This window comes from Humulus lupulus, chromosome 7, assembly GCF_963169125.1.
Source record: "Humulus lupulus chromosome 7, drHumLupu1.1, whole genome shotgun sequence".
NCBI classification, from domain to species: domain Eukaryota; kingdom Viridiplantae; phylum Streptophyta; class Magnoliopsida; order Rosales; family Cannabaceae; genus Humulus; species Humulus lupulus.
In genome coordinates this window covers 3,234,353-3,251,098 of record NC_084799.1, presented here as the reverse complement: position 1 = coordinate 3,251,098, position 16,746 = coordinate 3,234,353, and the positions used below count along the sequence as shown (strand labels likewise).

Genomic DNA, 16,746 nt, shown 5'->3' with positions numbered 1-16,746 from the left:
GGCCATTATGGTAGCAGCTGCTCATTTTTTGAACCGTCCACCTGCTCCGATTTCGAGCCCAACACCCTCTCCTCCGCCCAACCCAAACTTATTAGCTATCGTGCCTTATCAACCACAGACTCCAACTCCAATTCCAGCTCCTTCACCTTCGCCCAGCCCCGACACACTAGCGATAGTTCCTTATCAACCATCTCGTCTGATTCCAACCTATGACTCCCCGATGCACCACCACCCTCCCGGACCACCCCCAGTCACCAACTCACCTGTTTCATCTACCACCGCAATGGAAATTCACTGTGATGTGGTCTCCCTCACCCATCTTCAAGCCCCGATATATGACAGATACGATGATGAGGATAGTAATAACAATGATGATAAAGAGGATGGTAATAACAATGACATTGCTCGGATTTTTGAGCAGTACCAGCCAATTTTTTAGGAGCACCAGCCATTCGATGGGGGGGCTTCCTCTTCAAGGCTAAGAGATGATGAGGCGCTTGTGTGCTGCTATTGTTGTCGGGAGTTGCACGATACCACGGTGGTTGTACATTCGTGTAACCACCGGTTTCACTTGGTCTGCTATGCCGATGCATGTGCAGGAATTTGTCCCAGATGCCGCCTATTTTGACAGAAAATGGAAAAAAAATTTAGAAAAACTGACAAACAAAACTAATATAGATACAGAAAAAATAGATACATAATATTGACAACACAATTGAATTTATTGGAGATTTCATCAAGTAAGTTTCAATATAGTCAGAAATCAGAAACTATGACTAGATTTCAGGTCTAAGAACCTTGCAAAACAACCTGGTAAATTTTTTGACTAATTATATATATAAATAAAATACAAAGTATACTCAACAAAACTCTTAATTAAAGCATGATCAGATTAGAAGAGAAGAGGTTAAACAAAGTTCAACTAGAAATTAGAAAACACACTCTCAAAATAGGAAGCCCACAAGCTCTTTATCATCTCTTAGCCTTGAAGAGGAAGCCCCCCATCGAATGGCTGGTACTCCTTGAAAATTGGCTGGTACTTCTCAAAAATCTGAGCAATCATATTATTAATGTCGTCATTGTTATTACCATCCTCCTCATCATTATTGTTATTACCATCCTCCTCACCATCGTATATGTCATATATCGGGGCTGGAAGATGGGTGAGGGAGGCCACATCACAGTGAATTTCCACTGTGGTGGTAGATGAAACAGGTGAGTTGGTGGCTGGGGGTGGTCCGGGAGGGTGGTAGTGTATTGGGGAGTCATAGGTTGGAATCAGACGAGGTGGTTGATAAGGAACTATCGCTAGTGTGTCGGGGCTGGGCGGAGGTGAGGGAGCTGGAATCGGAGTCGGAGTCTGTGGTTGATAAGGCACGATAGCTAATAAGTTTGGGTTGGGCGGAGGAGAGGGTGTTGGGCTCGAAATTGGAGCAGGTGGACGGTTCAAAAAATGAGCAGCTGCCACCATAATGGCCAAAGCAATCATCGGTTCGAATTGATACATTTTTTTTTTTGTACAAAATGCATACACACCCATGAATCTATATATATAGAGGGAGAGAACGAGTGGAGCAGTGGAAATTCACTGTGATGTGGTCTCTCTCACCCATCTTCCAGCCCCGATATATGACAGATACGATGGTGAGGAAGATGGTAATAACAATGACGACATTGATAATATGATTGCTCGGATTTTTGAGCAGTACCAGCCAATTTTCGAAGAGCACCAGCCATTCGATGGGGGGCTTCCTCTTCAAGGCTAAGAGATGATGAGGCGCTTGTGTGCTGCTATTGCCGTCGGGAGCTGCACAATACCACGGTGGTTGTACATTCGTGCAACCATCGGTTCCACTTGATCTGCTATGCCGATGCATGTACAAGAATTTGTCCCAGATGCCGCCTATTTTGAGAGTATGTGTGTTTTCTAATTTCTAGTTGAACTTTGTTTAATCTCTTCTCTTCTAATCTGATCATGCTTTAATTAAGAGTTTTGTTTAGTATACTTTGTATTTTGTTTATATATATATAATTAGTCAAAAAAAATTACCAGGTTGTTCTGCAAGGTTCTTAGACCTGAAATCTAGTCATAGTTTCTGATTTCTGACTATATTGAAACTTACTTGATGAAATCTCCAATAAATTCAATTGTGTTGTCAATATTTTGTATCTATTTTTTCTGTATCTATATTAGTTTTGTTTATCAGTTTTTCTAATATTTTTTTTTTCCATTTTCTGTGATTGTAGTTTGAATACTCTGTTTTGTTTTGGAACAGTCGAGAAAGAGAAAGGAACAGAGCTCCCGTGATCTGGTCACTGTCTTTCAACTAGAAATTAGAAAACACACATACTCTCAAAATATGCGGCATCTGGGACAAATTCCTGCAAATGCATCGGCATAGCATACCAAGTGAAACCGGTGGTTGCCCGAATGTACAACCACCGTGGTATCGTGCAGCTCTCGACAGCAATAACAGCACACAAGCGCCTCATCATCTCTTAGCCTCGAAGAGGAAGCCTCCCATCGAATGGCTGGTGCTCCTCGAAAATTGGCTGGTACTGCTCAAAAATTCGAGCAATCATATTATCAATGTCGTCATTGTTATTACCATCCTCCTCATCATCATTGTTATTACCATCCTCCTCACCATCGTATCTGTCATATATTGGGGCTGGAAGATGGGTGAGGGAGACCACATCACAGTGAATTTCCACTGTGGTGGTAGATGAAACAGGTGAGTTGGTGGCTGGGGGTGGTCCGGGAGGGTGGTGGTGTATCGGGGAGTCATAGGTTGGAATCAGACGAGGTGGTTGATAAGGTACTATCGCTAGTGTGTCGGGGCTGGGCGGAGGTGAGGGAGCTGGAATCGGAGTTGGAGTCTGTGGTTGATAAGGCACAATAGCTAATAAGTTTGGATTGGCCGGAGGAGAGGGTGTTGGGTTCGGAATCGGAGCCGGTGGATGGTTCAAAAAATGAGCAGCTGCCACCATAATGGCCAAAGCAATCATCGGTTCGAATTGATACATTTTTTTTTTGTACAAAATGCATACACACCCATGAATCTATATATATAGAGGGAGAGAGTGAGAGCGAGTGGAGAAGAAGGAAGGGTAGTTTGGTAAAATTGAAAAATGAAGAGAGGAGCATGGAGGAGTGAGAGCAAACGGTAACTGAACATTTCTTTCTCGTCGAGTCGAGGCCAAGGAAGACAACCCTGTTGAGCACCCTATACTCTTAGTGCTCTTTAGCTATCTGATATCTATTTCCCAATACAATTGATTCATTGTGCCTATATATACATACATATATATATATATAGTTGACACTTGACAATATATATTTCTTAACGAATATGCAAGTGGTTAACCAAAAGGTCCTTTAGCTTTTACGTATATAAATATACAATATATATTTATATATATACACAAGTACTCGTGCCCAATATATACAATATATATACAAGTATATATAACAAAATTGCTAACAGAAATTAACATAATTCATTTTGTTTTTTCATTTAATTAAAATATAGGAGACTTTTAATGAACCAACAAATATACTATTGTCTTGTTTGTTTCAACTAATTATATATATATATATATTTTTTGTTTTCTTTTCTTTTTTATCTATTTTTTCCCTCTTTATTTACAATAGTAAAAAGTGAAAAAAAAAATACACAGCAAAACGTAAAGAAATAAACAGAACAAATTAATAGTTATATATAACATATATTTCATTTTGGTCTCATTGCTATTTTTGTAAAATCTAGTAGTTATATATGTATATATATATATATGCAAGTATTCATATTGAGAAGGCACAGGCTATATATAGCTAGGTTGCCAAATGGCTGCTCATTGAGGGAAATGAATGACTTGGTAATATAACATTAGTAAATCCTAAGCTTTTCTTCATTCAGTCACAGAGAATGCAAAATTGACTGAAGTTCAATGGTTGAACTAGTCAAAGGACATTTCCAAGTTACAAAAAGTCAAACTACTGTCATGAAGATTATTCTGTGAAGATATAATATGCTTCTTTGATATGATCGAGTATCAACATTATAATGTTTTTATGCATAATGGATTTATCTAGTGCCATTATTATCTTTTCTGATGCCAGAACCAATTAAGCTCAAGGAAACATATATTTAGGTTCATCACTCACTGCACAAACTAATGGACCCAAGTTTTATCCATCTCCACTATACAACAATTATAACCATTCAATATATTGACTAAGAAAATCAGTAATACACCAAACCATCATTTTTTAAACTTTTCTTCTGTTAGAAGGGACAAGAAGAAAACTAACATATATAAAACAAGAAGTATAAAAGGCTATGCTATATGTGTATGCCAACACGCAATAAGTACATTCATACAATTATATGTTATAATCAAACCAATCAAACAAGCAAACACAATTCAATTATAGGATAATCATAGACAAATCTACATAAAATCGAACAATATTTTCCCTACACTAGCAACCAACCATCTGCCAATATCAATTCAAACAACACACAAGTTTTCTTCCTTATCTCCGCAGCACACAAATTTCTCAGATCCTACTTTACTAAAACACACAAGTTCTCAACCTTCCGTTATCAACACAGTAACAATCCCATCCCAAAACCTACTACACTATGGATGAATATTTAAGATATTCAAACACCTCTAATATTTGCATAGTATTAAAATAAAAGTTAGAGGCATACCTCTTGCAAACTGTTGCCAAAAAAGTTTATTTGAAGTTCGTCTCAGCACATAAATACCTTTACAATGTAATAAGATATAATGAAAGTGAGTCAAATCTAAATTCATAAAATACGTGACAATTCATAAATATATATTTTTACCAAGCAAAAGAAGAGTTAAGGCACATGGAGAACAAGGGTATACTCCAATTAAAATAAAATACATTTGCACCAGATCCTATTTTATTTTATGTTTTCATTTACTTACTGTAATACTTTTTAAATACACTTATTATTATGCATTATGAAACTATTTTGATTATTTTATTAATTGAACAAATCCTAGATGTCCAAAAAGGATTACACAAAAATAGATGTTGGCCAATTCTTAGTGGTGGCCAATTCTCATTAACTAATGTGACATTGCTTTATAATATCTTATTTGATGAAATAAATATATATTAAACTATAGATAAAGATTTCCAGAGAAAATAATTACTATATGCAGTAGATATCATTGAGAATTCCTCTAGTAATCAGGCCTCTCATATGCAAATAATATTATTTGGAAGATCAGAATTCTATTTGGAACTAATACAACACATGATTCTATGAAGAAAATCATTATAAATAAAGACAGCCAATGAATATTTTTTAGCAAATACCTCAAATCTGGACGAGGTTATTTTCTGATAGAGCCACCACGTGAGCTGCTCAACATAATAGCCATATGCAAATGAAAGACAACATAATGAAAGAAAATAAAACTTAGTATAGTCTAACAAACAATATTAATTTAAAGTTTAATTATTGGGCTATGTACAATATATAAAGTGAATTTATTAAGGCATAATGGTTTTATATATTTGTATATAGTATTTCAATTATGCTAATCCTGATTTTGAAAGATAATAATGTTATAACCTATTTAAGATATACAATTGATTAAAAGCATAGATTAGTGTTGACATTAAAATAGTCACACACATGACACATATTTGTATCATATATATGTTATTTCAGGGTGACTAAGAAGTTTGGACGACCACTACATGGTCCTTGCATACTCAATTTTACTGTTCCAGTCATCCTCTCTAAAAGAAACAGCAGAAAAGCAAAGGGCAGAACAAAGACAAGGGCAAAAACAATTAACCAAAATTGGCACAAACAGTATATAATTCTCATTTACTGAACTTAATTAATGCAATAAAGCATACAGAGGAAATCATGAGGAGGAGGCTGGCATTGACAAAAACTGATGGTCGAACACACACTCCTCTCCTGAGCAAATTTTTGGGTCTTTGATTACTAACTGAAGTCGTATATGTTGTACTTATGTGGATATCATATTGACAAATTTCAGGGCATAAAGTTACTAAATCTGAAGGGGAAAGCTAAAATAAGGAACTCAAAAATAAAGGTATGGTTATGGCTATGTTAGGCTAATGCGTGTTTGGAAACAGAAATAAAGAGAGATTTCATACTCACAATTATAGAAAGGTAGTAGCAATCCAAGCAAATTGATAGAGCAATCGTTAAAGTTAGAACAATTGTAAAATCGTCGGAGTATTCGTCAAAGTTAGAAGAACAACCGTAAACTCGCCAGGGCAATTGTAAAAATGGTGGATCAATTCATCTAAAATCGTCGGAGCACATCAATTCAGTCAGTCGGCACACACAGAGGAAGCTAGGTCATTCACACAGAAGAAGCTGAAAAAGAATTTTAATTCATCTAATCATATTGGGCCTACTTTTCTCCTTTAAAAAGACTTTTAATTTGCAGCCCAATTTCTGAAAATTCATACTTATTTTAATTGAAGCTTACTGTGGTAAAAGAATAATTTTATTCTGTATCTTTTTCATAGAGAATAGGGGTATATATATACACATACAAAGCAGCTAATTAATACAGAAGAGGAAACGATACCTAGGAAAATAAAATACAGCTGTAAATAGGAACTAAGCAAAGCAGTAAATCTACTAACTAGGAAAAGAAAACAGTAATAAATACACTTGAATATGAATCGACATCTTGATATTCTACACTCCCCCTCAAGATGGACGATATATGCTTGTCAAACCAAGTTTGGAACTCAGATCCTGAAAATTTGGACGATGTAGAGCCTTAGTAAGAATATCAGCAATCTGAAAACGAGAAGGAACATGCTTTAGTGAGATTACTCTGCCTTCAATTTTCTCACTTATAAAATGTCTATCAATTTCCACATGTTTTGTTCTATCATGATGGACTGGATTTTTGGCTATGGCAATAGCAGCTTGATTATCACACATCATTTCTATGGAGTCTTCTACATTGATTCTAAGTTCATCCAACAATCTTTTTATCCAGATCCCTTCACAAATTCCATGAGCTAAAGCACGGAATTCAGCCTCTGCACTACTGCGAGCAACCACCTGTTGCTTTTTACTTCGCCAAGTAACCAAATTACCCCATACATAGGAGCAATAGCCAGAGGTTGACTTTCGATCAATTGGGGACCCTGCCCAATCAGCATCTGTGTAAATTTCAAGCGAGCGATTGAGAGATTTCTTAAACATGAGACCTTTTCCGGGATCCTTTTTGAGATATTTTAAGATTCGATATACAGCTTCCATGTGTCCCTCTGAAGGATTGCTCAGGAATTGACTAACTATACTAACAGCAAAGCTTATATCTGGGCGAGTATGAGTTAGATAGATCAATTTACCCACAAGACGTTGGAACTTCCCTTTGTCTGTCACTATTCCTTCACCACGAGGCTCCAATTTAATGCTAGGATCCATGGGTGTCTCTACAGGTTTGCACCCACTCATTCCCGTCTCCTTTAGAAGGTCCAAAACATATTTCCGTTGAGAGACAGAGATACCATGACTGGAACGAGCAACTTCCATTCCTAAGAAGTACCTCAACTGCCCAAGATCCTTGATCTCAAACTCCTTAGAAAGCAAGTTCTTTAGATGATTGATTTCCTCCTCATGATTTCCAGTAACTACTATATCATCAACATACACTATCAATAATGCAATTCTATTGTTGTACGAGTGTTTGACAAATAAAGTATGGTCAGCTTGACATTGTGAGTAACCATCTATTTTAAGTACTCTTGCAAACCTTTCAAACCAAGCACGAGGTGATTGTTTGAGCCCATAAAGAGATTTTCGAAGTTTACATACCTGGTGCTTAGAGTGGTTACTTTCAAAACCTGGCGGAACATCCATATATACCTCTTCCAAAAGATCTCCATTCAAGAATGCATTTTTAACATCTAACTGATACAAAGGCCAATCTTGGTTCACAGCAACAGATAAGATGACTCGAACTGTGTTTAATTTGGCTACAGGAGCAAAGGTTTCCTGATAATCGATCCCATAAGATTGAGTGAAACCTCTAGCCACCAAACGAGCTTTGAATCTTTCTATGCTCCCATTAGCCTTTTGTTTTACTGAAAAGATCCATTTACATCCCACAGTCTTCTTTCCAGGAAGTAAATCAGTAATCACCCATGTCCCATTCTTTACAAGGGCTCGGATCTCTTCTAGAACAGCAGCCTTCCATTCAGGTATCAAAAGAGCTTCATGAATAGTCTTGGGAATCTGAATCTGATCTAGGGCTGAGATGAAAGCTCTGAAGTTCTGAGACAAACTTGAGTATGACAAATAATTTCGAAGTGGGTGTTGAGTGCATGACTTGACTCCTTTTCTCTGAGCAATTGGCTTGTCTAACTCTGAATCACACTCAATACGAGGGTCAAGTTCAGTTTCTTCTTGCACAATCTCAGGATTGATTGGTCTCAGATTGGACTCATGGCTTTGCTGAACTGGCACAGGCTGTTCACAGGTTTTCCTTCTTGTGTAAACCTTGATATTATTTTTTGGAGAAAGAAGGGGAATAGATTGAAATGGAGGTTCAGGATGTGTAGACTTAGGACAAATACTAGTTGATGGCTGGTCAGGATGTGTAGACTTAGGACAAGTATTAGTTGATGGCTGGTCTAGAGGTGTTGGAATTGATGAATGAAGTTTATGAGTATTTGGCAGATTCGAATCTATAAACCATTCCCAATTCTGTGATTCATGGTTGTAGTTCTCCCCCTGAATCGCAGAGTTGGAGAAGTATGGAAGGTGTTCAAAAAAAGTTACATCCATTGAGTGAAAAAATTTCTTGGAAGTAGGACAATAACATTTGTATCCCTTCTTGTTGGGTGAGTATCCAACAAAGATACATTTTGTGGCTCTTGCATCCAATTTACCTCGATTTTGACTATGGATATGAACAAATACAGTACATCCAAAAACTTTGAGAGGAATTTGCGAAGCCAAGTGAGATTTTGGAAAGTATTCAAGGAAAGTTTGCATTGGAGTTCTGAACTTTAGAATTCTAGAAGGCATTCTATTGATAAGGTAGGTTGCAGCAAGAACCGCTTCCCCCCAAAATCTCTTAGGAACAGTAGAAGTGAAGAGCAATGATCGAGCCACCTCAAGCAGATGTCTATTTTTGCGTTCTGCCACTCCATTTTGTTGTGGTGTGTCCACGTATGAACTTTGATGAACGATCCCATTAGAAACAAGGTAAGGGCCAAGAGAGGAATTGAAGAAATCTCTTGCATTATCTGTTTTGAGCACTTGAATATTCATTTGGAATTGGGTTTGAACCATAGCATGAAAGTTTTTGAAAATTTGACTTGTTTCAGATTTTTCTTTCATAAGAAAGGTCCAACTTAGGCGTGTGTGATCATCTACCAATAACAAGAACCATCTGGCACCAGTGATATTGGATATTTTTGTAGGTCCCCAAATATCACCATGAATAAGAGAGAAAGGATGAGATGATTTATAAGGCTGAGGAGGATAGTTGCTGCGGGTATGTTTTGAAAATTGGCAAACATCACATTGGAATATTTTTGGATTCTTATTATTGAATAACGAGGGAAACAAGCGCTTTAAATACGTAAAATTAGGATGACCTAATCGTTGGTGCCACAACATAATTTCACTATCTTTACTAGACTCAAAACTGACATTTTGACACTGATAACTAGGAACACGACATGAAGAGGAATTGTTTCCTTTGAGGATGTATAAACCAGAGCAAAGTTCAGCATTGCCAATCGTCCTCCCCGAATCCAAGTCCTGAAAAACACAAGAGTTTGTCAAGAATTTAGTTTCACAGTTCAAATCTTTATTAAGCTTGCTAACTGAGAGCAAATTACAGTCAAGATCAGGAACAAATAATACTGAATAAAGAGTCAGGGTTTTAGAGAGATGTATGGTTCCTTTCCCAGCAACTATGGCATGAGAACCATTTGCTATCCGAACGGTATGACGACTCTTAGCTGGAGAGTATTGAGAGAAAAATGACTTGTCACCTGTCATGTGATCTGATGCGCCAGAATCGACAATCCAAGGGCTAGAAGATGACTTTGCAACATGTAGAGAATGATTATCGGACCTTGGCTGAGTGACTGCCCCTAAATCAAAAGCCATGGTTGATTGAGAAGGCCTATTGAAAAGCTGTTGAAGCATCTCAAGCTGATCTTTTGTGAAAGGCACATTTTGCACATTGGGCAGGGTCTTTTCAACTTCAACTGAGGCCATATTGCTTCTGCTATCCCGATCTCGTCTTGGTTTCCAATCTGGTGGTTTGCCGTGCAGCACCCAACAAGTCTCCTTGTAGTGTCCAGGTCTCTTACAATGATCACACCATGGTCTACCTTTACGAGCCCGATTGTCATGATGTTGAGGCCCCCCACGACTATTAAACGCTGTTGAATCGGGTATGACTTGAGTTTTGAGGGCTACCAAGGCTGATCCATCCATTTCTACAGCAGATTCAGGCTGTCCCATCATCACTTTCCTGCGACTTTCCTCTCTACGAACCTCAGAAAAAGCCTCCCGAAGACTAGGTAGAGGTTTGGTACCGAGTATACGACCTCTCACCTCATCTAAGGATTTATTAAGGCCCAAAAGAAACTTGAAAACACGTCTTTTCTCAGTGATTCGTTTGAATTGGTTGCTGTCATCTGGACACCTCCATTCATAAATTTCAAAGAGATCTAGTTGCTGCCAACATCGATTAAGGGCAGAGAAGTATGTGGTAACGGAGTTTTCACCTTGTCGAAGGTCGTGGAGGAGATTTTCCACATGAAACAATTCAGAAGTATTATCTTGGCTGGAGTAAGTATCTCGGGCTGCTTCCCAAATATCTTGTGCTGTTTGGTAGAGAAGAAAATTCTCGCTAACTTCAGTTGTCATTGAGTTGATTAGCCAAGACATCACCAAGTTGTTCTCAGTACGCCAGCTCCTATATTGCGGGTCATCAACACTTGGTTGAACGGCAGCCCCAGTAAGATAGTCGTCACGTCCTCGACCACTGATGAACATCATAACAGATTGGGACCATTGAAGATAATTCTGACCGTTGAGTTTGTGACTGGTCACAGGAATAACAGTGTTATCTGATGGGAGCAAAGTGACCGGAGTTGAAGATTTTTGAGAATTAGTGGTGGAAGAGGAGTCGCCACTCTTTGGAGATGTGTTTCCACCATTTGCCATTGAAGCAAATAGCAAGAGATCACAAATAAGAATGAAATAATGATAAGGAGTAGTTGACAGAAGGGTTGTACTTCTGAGGAGCAGGAGCTCTGTTTTGGTTAGTGAAAAACAGAGGTGAACAGAGAAGCCAACTACAGCTCTGATACCATGAAGCTTACTGTGGTAAAAGAATAATTTTATTCTGTATCTTTTTCATAGAGAATAGGGGTATATATATACACATACAAAGCAGCTAATTAATACAGAAGAGGAAACGATACCTAGGAAAATAAAATACAGCTGTAAATAGGAACTAAGCAAAGCAGTAAATCTACTAACTAGGAAAAGAAAGCAGTAATAAATACACTTGAATATGAATCGACATCTTGATATTCTACAATAATATGCATTATGAAAACTTATATTTGTTGTAGTGGCAGAGTCTAAGTTATAGCACCAGGGCACTAGATATATGTAACTATTAACAAGTTAACAAGTGATTTCATTGATAGATGATTATGTATACCTGCAGGACCCCAGCAGCAAATAAAATCTGTTGGACATGGCAGATAGATGCAACAGGCTTATTGGCTTCCATAAAGTGCTTCACTATGGCAATGACTTTCTTATCCAGTGCTAGATAGTGCTAGATACTCTGGAGCTCGTGATTGACCAACAATCAATGACACTAAGTTAGCTACCGAAAATACTTTCATCATTGAAAAATTAAAAATGTAAATACAACTTTCATAAATCGTATCAAGAATTTTTTTACACCAATATTTACAAATAAAGCAAATAGAGAAAAATAGTACAAATAAACATTTACCAAAATTAATGGTTGAATAGAAAATGGAGCCATGCATATACAAAAACAAAAAGCAAAAAGGTACAACTATACATGACATTAATAACTACAATTAATATTGATTGAAAAAGAAAATGAGCTATGGATGGAGAGGTAGCGGAATTTGTCTTATTGATTCCCATATCACAATCACTCTGACCTCTAATTTCTTTTTGGTTATTAACTAGCTAAGAGGCTCAGTCGTATATATATATGTATATAAAAATATATGTATATGTGTGTGTGGTGGTGCTATTCAAAGCATGTAGAATTGCAATATATCTGATTTCAAAATTTATTAACTCAAAAAAGCATCTTGATCAAAAAACTAATACAATGTCGAAACTTATAATTGTATAAACTAAAAAAAATGTAATTCGATACTAGACATGATCCTAGATCTAACAGATAAGCATCGTATCGAAATTAAGCTTAATAGAGCAATCGTAAAGTAAAAAAATCAAGGGCATACCAGAGCCATGGCTACACGGAAAAACGAATCGCTCAGATTTCAGATCTGAGCACATAAAACAAGCAAAAACAAAGTAATAATCAGTAATCGAGAACGAAATTGCTTCACACCAAAAATATATAGATAGATACAGACATTGAAAAGAGAGAAAGAGTAGTCGGCACAATCTTTGCTAAGTTGGGCTGGTTTCCCTGCTTCTCCTGCTCGTAAGCAAAAGGGTGTTCCTCTGATCCTTAATACCTTCTTATTACGTGAAAAGTGCCATGCATCAGAGCTAGAGCAAGGACCCAACGCCAATGGACCCGATTGGGATTTTCTTACAACACATTGACCAGTTGCAGGGTGTGAAGAAGGAGAAGAAGAGCGAGAGACCTGTATGAGTACGTATGCGAGCGTTTGTCTACAGTATAAGAAAAAGGCCTAATGCCCAATTATTTCAAGACATGGGCTTTTCATTTATATGCAGCCCAGTGTTAGTTTTTAAATACTTGTTAAATTTTTTTAATAAAGTTATAATCATATGTTGTAGAAAGGGTATTTTGTTGTAGTGCCATCTGGCGAATTCGCCTTTGGTTTCCAGCAAATCCAATCAAAAGATGGATTCCTTATTGCTATCTGGTTCAACAAAATGCACTATTATCTGGTCAGCCAATGGAGATAGTCTAGCTCCAGTTGGATCCAAAGTTGTACTGACTGCATCTGGTGTCTTTCTCAATGGTCCAACAGGAGAGAACATTTGGGATACTGAGGAAAGAACTAGCAGTGAACTTGACAATGGAAACTTTGTGATAGTTAACAAGGACTCTACTATCATATGGAACATTTCATTTTGAGCTATCAGATACAAATATACAACTTAAGAAAAGAGCCTTCCCTCTTGAAGCTAGTTATACTGCTTATTGGAGGAGTAAGGATGTATTGAAGGGTGAAAGCTATTATTTAACTTTTAACCAGTCTGGTTCTGTTCGTGTTGAAGCAGATAATGGCACCATTTGTTTTGCTCTATTGAGGAGTAGTGTAATTCCAAAACAGGATTTCTATTGGAGAGCCGTTCTTGAGCATGATGGTGTCTTTAGGCAGTATGTCTATCCCAAGAGAAATCTTTCAAGTCCTGGGCAAGAGTGGAATATAGCATCATCAACATCCATACCATCCAATATTTGCTCAAATCTTATTGAAGGCACAGGAAGTGGAGTTTGTGGGTACAACAGCTATTGCACAATGTCACCTAGGTGCTTAATGAAAATCGATATTAGCAAAGCCTACGATTCTATTGATTGGGATTTCCTTGAAAATCTGTTAAATACTTATAAGTTCCCTGGCAGGTTCATTAAATGGATTATGATTTGCTTGAGAGGTTCTTCCTATAGTATACTTATGAATGGTTAGCTCTATGGTGATTTTAAGGGAGGTAAGGGGTTACGGCAAGGTGACCCTATTTCCCCCCTTTTATTTGTCCTAGTTATGAATTACCTCACTCGAGCTCTTCATGGGGCTGCTAAAGATAAGCATTTCAGATTCCACCCGCTTTGTAAATCTTTGAACATAACTAACCTTTGTTTTGCGGATGATTTGTTGCTAGTTTGCAAAGCTCATATCAACTCTATTCAGATTATGCAGCAGGTTTTTAAGTCTTTTTCTTCAGCTTCAGGTCTGAGCATTAATCAAGCCAAGTCATGCATTTATTTTGGAGGTATTGATTCAGCTGAGAAGGAGAAACTTCTGTGTATATCTAATATGAGAGAAGGGCAGTTTCCCCTAATGTATCTAGGTGTTCCTTTGCGGCCTACTAAGTGGAAAGCTAAGGACTGCGATCTAATTATTTCAAAAATTAGACAAAGACTTCATGGTTAGGCTAGTCGTAACTTGTCTTACGTTGGGCGTGTGCAGTTAATTCAGTCAGTATTATTGGGGATTAGGAACTTTTGGATGAGCATATTTCTCCTTCCTTAGAAAGTTATCAAAGAAATAGACTATTTATGCAATGTTCTTATGGGGTGGCAATGGTTTTTGAAATAAATTTCATCTAGCTTCTTGGGATCATGTTTGCAGGCCAAAATCTTATGGTGGTTTAGGATTTAAAGAGGGTGTTCTTTGGAATAAGATTAATCTTGCTAGATATGTTTGGGCGACCTCTTCTAAACAGGATAGCTTGTGGGTCAAATGGGTCAATTGCATCTATTTAAAAGGGGTCCGGATCTGGGATTATGTTTTGCATCAAGATACTAGCTGGTACTGGAAAAAGCTAGTTAAGGTGAGCAAGTTAATGTCTGAATCTGAGATAAATGCTGCTGTTTGTAAGGGGAAAATAAGGCTGAATAAACTATATCTGCACTCTATTTCTGGTTCCCCTAGCACAGGTATGAAGAATATTTGGTGTAAACTCTCAGTGCCTAAACACAAGTTTATTCTTTGGCAAGCTTTTCACCAGAAGCTGCTTACCAGAGATCTTTTACATCACTGCAATATACCAGTTTTAACTCAAAGCTGCCCAGTTTGTGAGACTGAAATGGAGAGCCATGCTCACCTTTTCTTTGACTGTCTGTTTTCCAGGAAAGTGCTTCAGGCAGTTGCAAAATGGTTGGGAAATCTAATGTGGCCATGGCAGTTCCAGGATTGGTGTTGTTGGCTGGAAGAGCCAAGTAAAGATGATCTGGCTCGGGTTGTTGCAGCTTCATTGGCTGCTTCAATCTACTTTATTTGGCAAAATAGGAACAAATGCTGGGTGGAAAGTTGCTGTTTTTCAGTAGCCCATGTTGATGATCTTATTAGAAATTCAGTTAAGGCTAGAGTTAATAATCTTTGCCGTAGGAGTAAAAAACAGACTTTGAGGGAGAAACTAATGATAATTTTTTTCTCTAAAATGTAATTGAGGGGGAGTTATCTACTCCGGCCTTAGTTTGTATTTGTTGGTTTATCAATATAATTTCCATTTCTTGATCAAAAAAAAAAAAAGACAAAACTGTCATTGTCCAAAGGGTTACACAACCATTGATCCAAATGAGACAATCAAGGGCTGCAAACTAACATTTGAACCTCATAGTTGTGATGAATATTCACAAGAAGCTGGTCATTTTGACTTTCATAAAATGAAATATGCAGACTGGACTGAAACTCATCATGAGCATTTTACACCAGTGACTGAGGACTGGTGTTTGAAATCTTGCATGAGAGACTGCTTTTGTAGTGTTGTTTATTTTGGAAGTGGTGATTGTTGGAAGAAACAACTTCCTCTTAGGAATGGGAGAATAAGCCCCAGCATTCGTGGGAGTGTTATGATCAAAATAAGAGAACAGGATTTTACATCCAAGGGTAGAGGGCCAAGGAGTAGTGAACCAACAAAGAAAGATCAGCCAACAATGCTGCTCATTGGACTTTTAAGTAGCTCAGTTTTTCTAAACATCATGCTTATACCATGGTCTTTAGTTCTTTACTGTCTCAGTAGGAACTCAAAGGTGATTCAACCACTTCATGTCATGCCAGGCATGAATATGAAAACATTTTCTTATGAAGGGCTAGACAAAGCTACTAATGGAATCAAGGTGAACAAGAATTAAAGGCAGAAGTAGCGCAATTGGTCGAACCAATCATAAGAACTTAGTGCAATTGATTTCTTTCTGAAACTAAGGACAACACTGCCTTCTTGTTTATAAATTCATTAGCAATGGCTCCCTAGCAAGCTTTCTTTTTGGCCATATTGGCACCACAGAATCCAAATTTCCTTGGGAATTGCAAAGGGGCTATTTTACTTGCATGAAGGGTGCAGCACTCAAATCATACAGTGATATCAAATCTCCAAATATCCTCTTAGATGACTCTTTTACAGCAAGAATTTCTGATTTTGGACTTGCCAAGATTTTCAAGACCGACAAAACTCAGAAAAACAACTAGAATTAGAGGCACCAAAGGGTATGTTGCTCCTGAATGGTTTAAAAGCATGCCAGTGACAGCCAAGGTGGATGTCTACAGCTATGGAATTTTGTTGTTGGAGCTGGTTTGCAGCAGAAAGAATTTTGAAGAAGAGGCAGAGGACAAAAAACACACACAGATAAGTTTATGGACAAAAAACTTGTTATAAACATGTTATCTCTTATATACATCAATTAAGGCAACAGCTTAATCATTCACTTTATCCAAGAGCCACTGAGAGTGCCTTCTTCTATCATAATATCCCTAACTATTCTATTATCCTTGAT

At 37.5% G+C, this 16,746-nt stretch overlaps 2 protein-coding genes across 2 annotated transcripts in view; both read right to left on the bottom strand.

Annotated features, from left to right (window-relative positions):
- The window catches only part of LOC133790347 (uncharacterized), a 58,544-nt gene that overhangs the window by 40,610 nt on the left and 1,188 nt on the right, over positions 1 to 16,746 (bottom strand). The window lies entirely within an intron of this gene.
- Positions 2,500 to 3,009, bottom strand: LOC133789701 (vegetative cell wall protein gp1-like). The gene has a single exon (XM_062227474.1). It carries the CDS (start codon positions 3,007 to 3,009, stop codon positions 2,500 to 2,502), a length of 510 nt encoding a protein of 169 aa, XP_062083458.1.

Coding starts and splice junctions, on each gene's coding strand:
- LOC133789701 (XM_062227474.1), bottom strand. CDS start 3,009: ATGATTGCTTTGGCCATTATGGTGGCAGCTGCTCATTTTTTGAACCAT.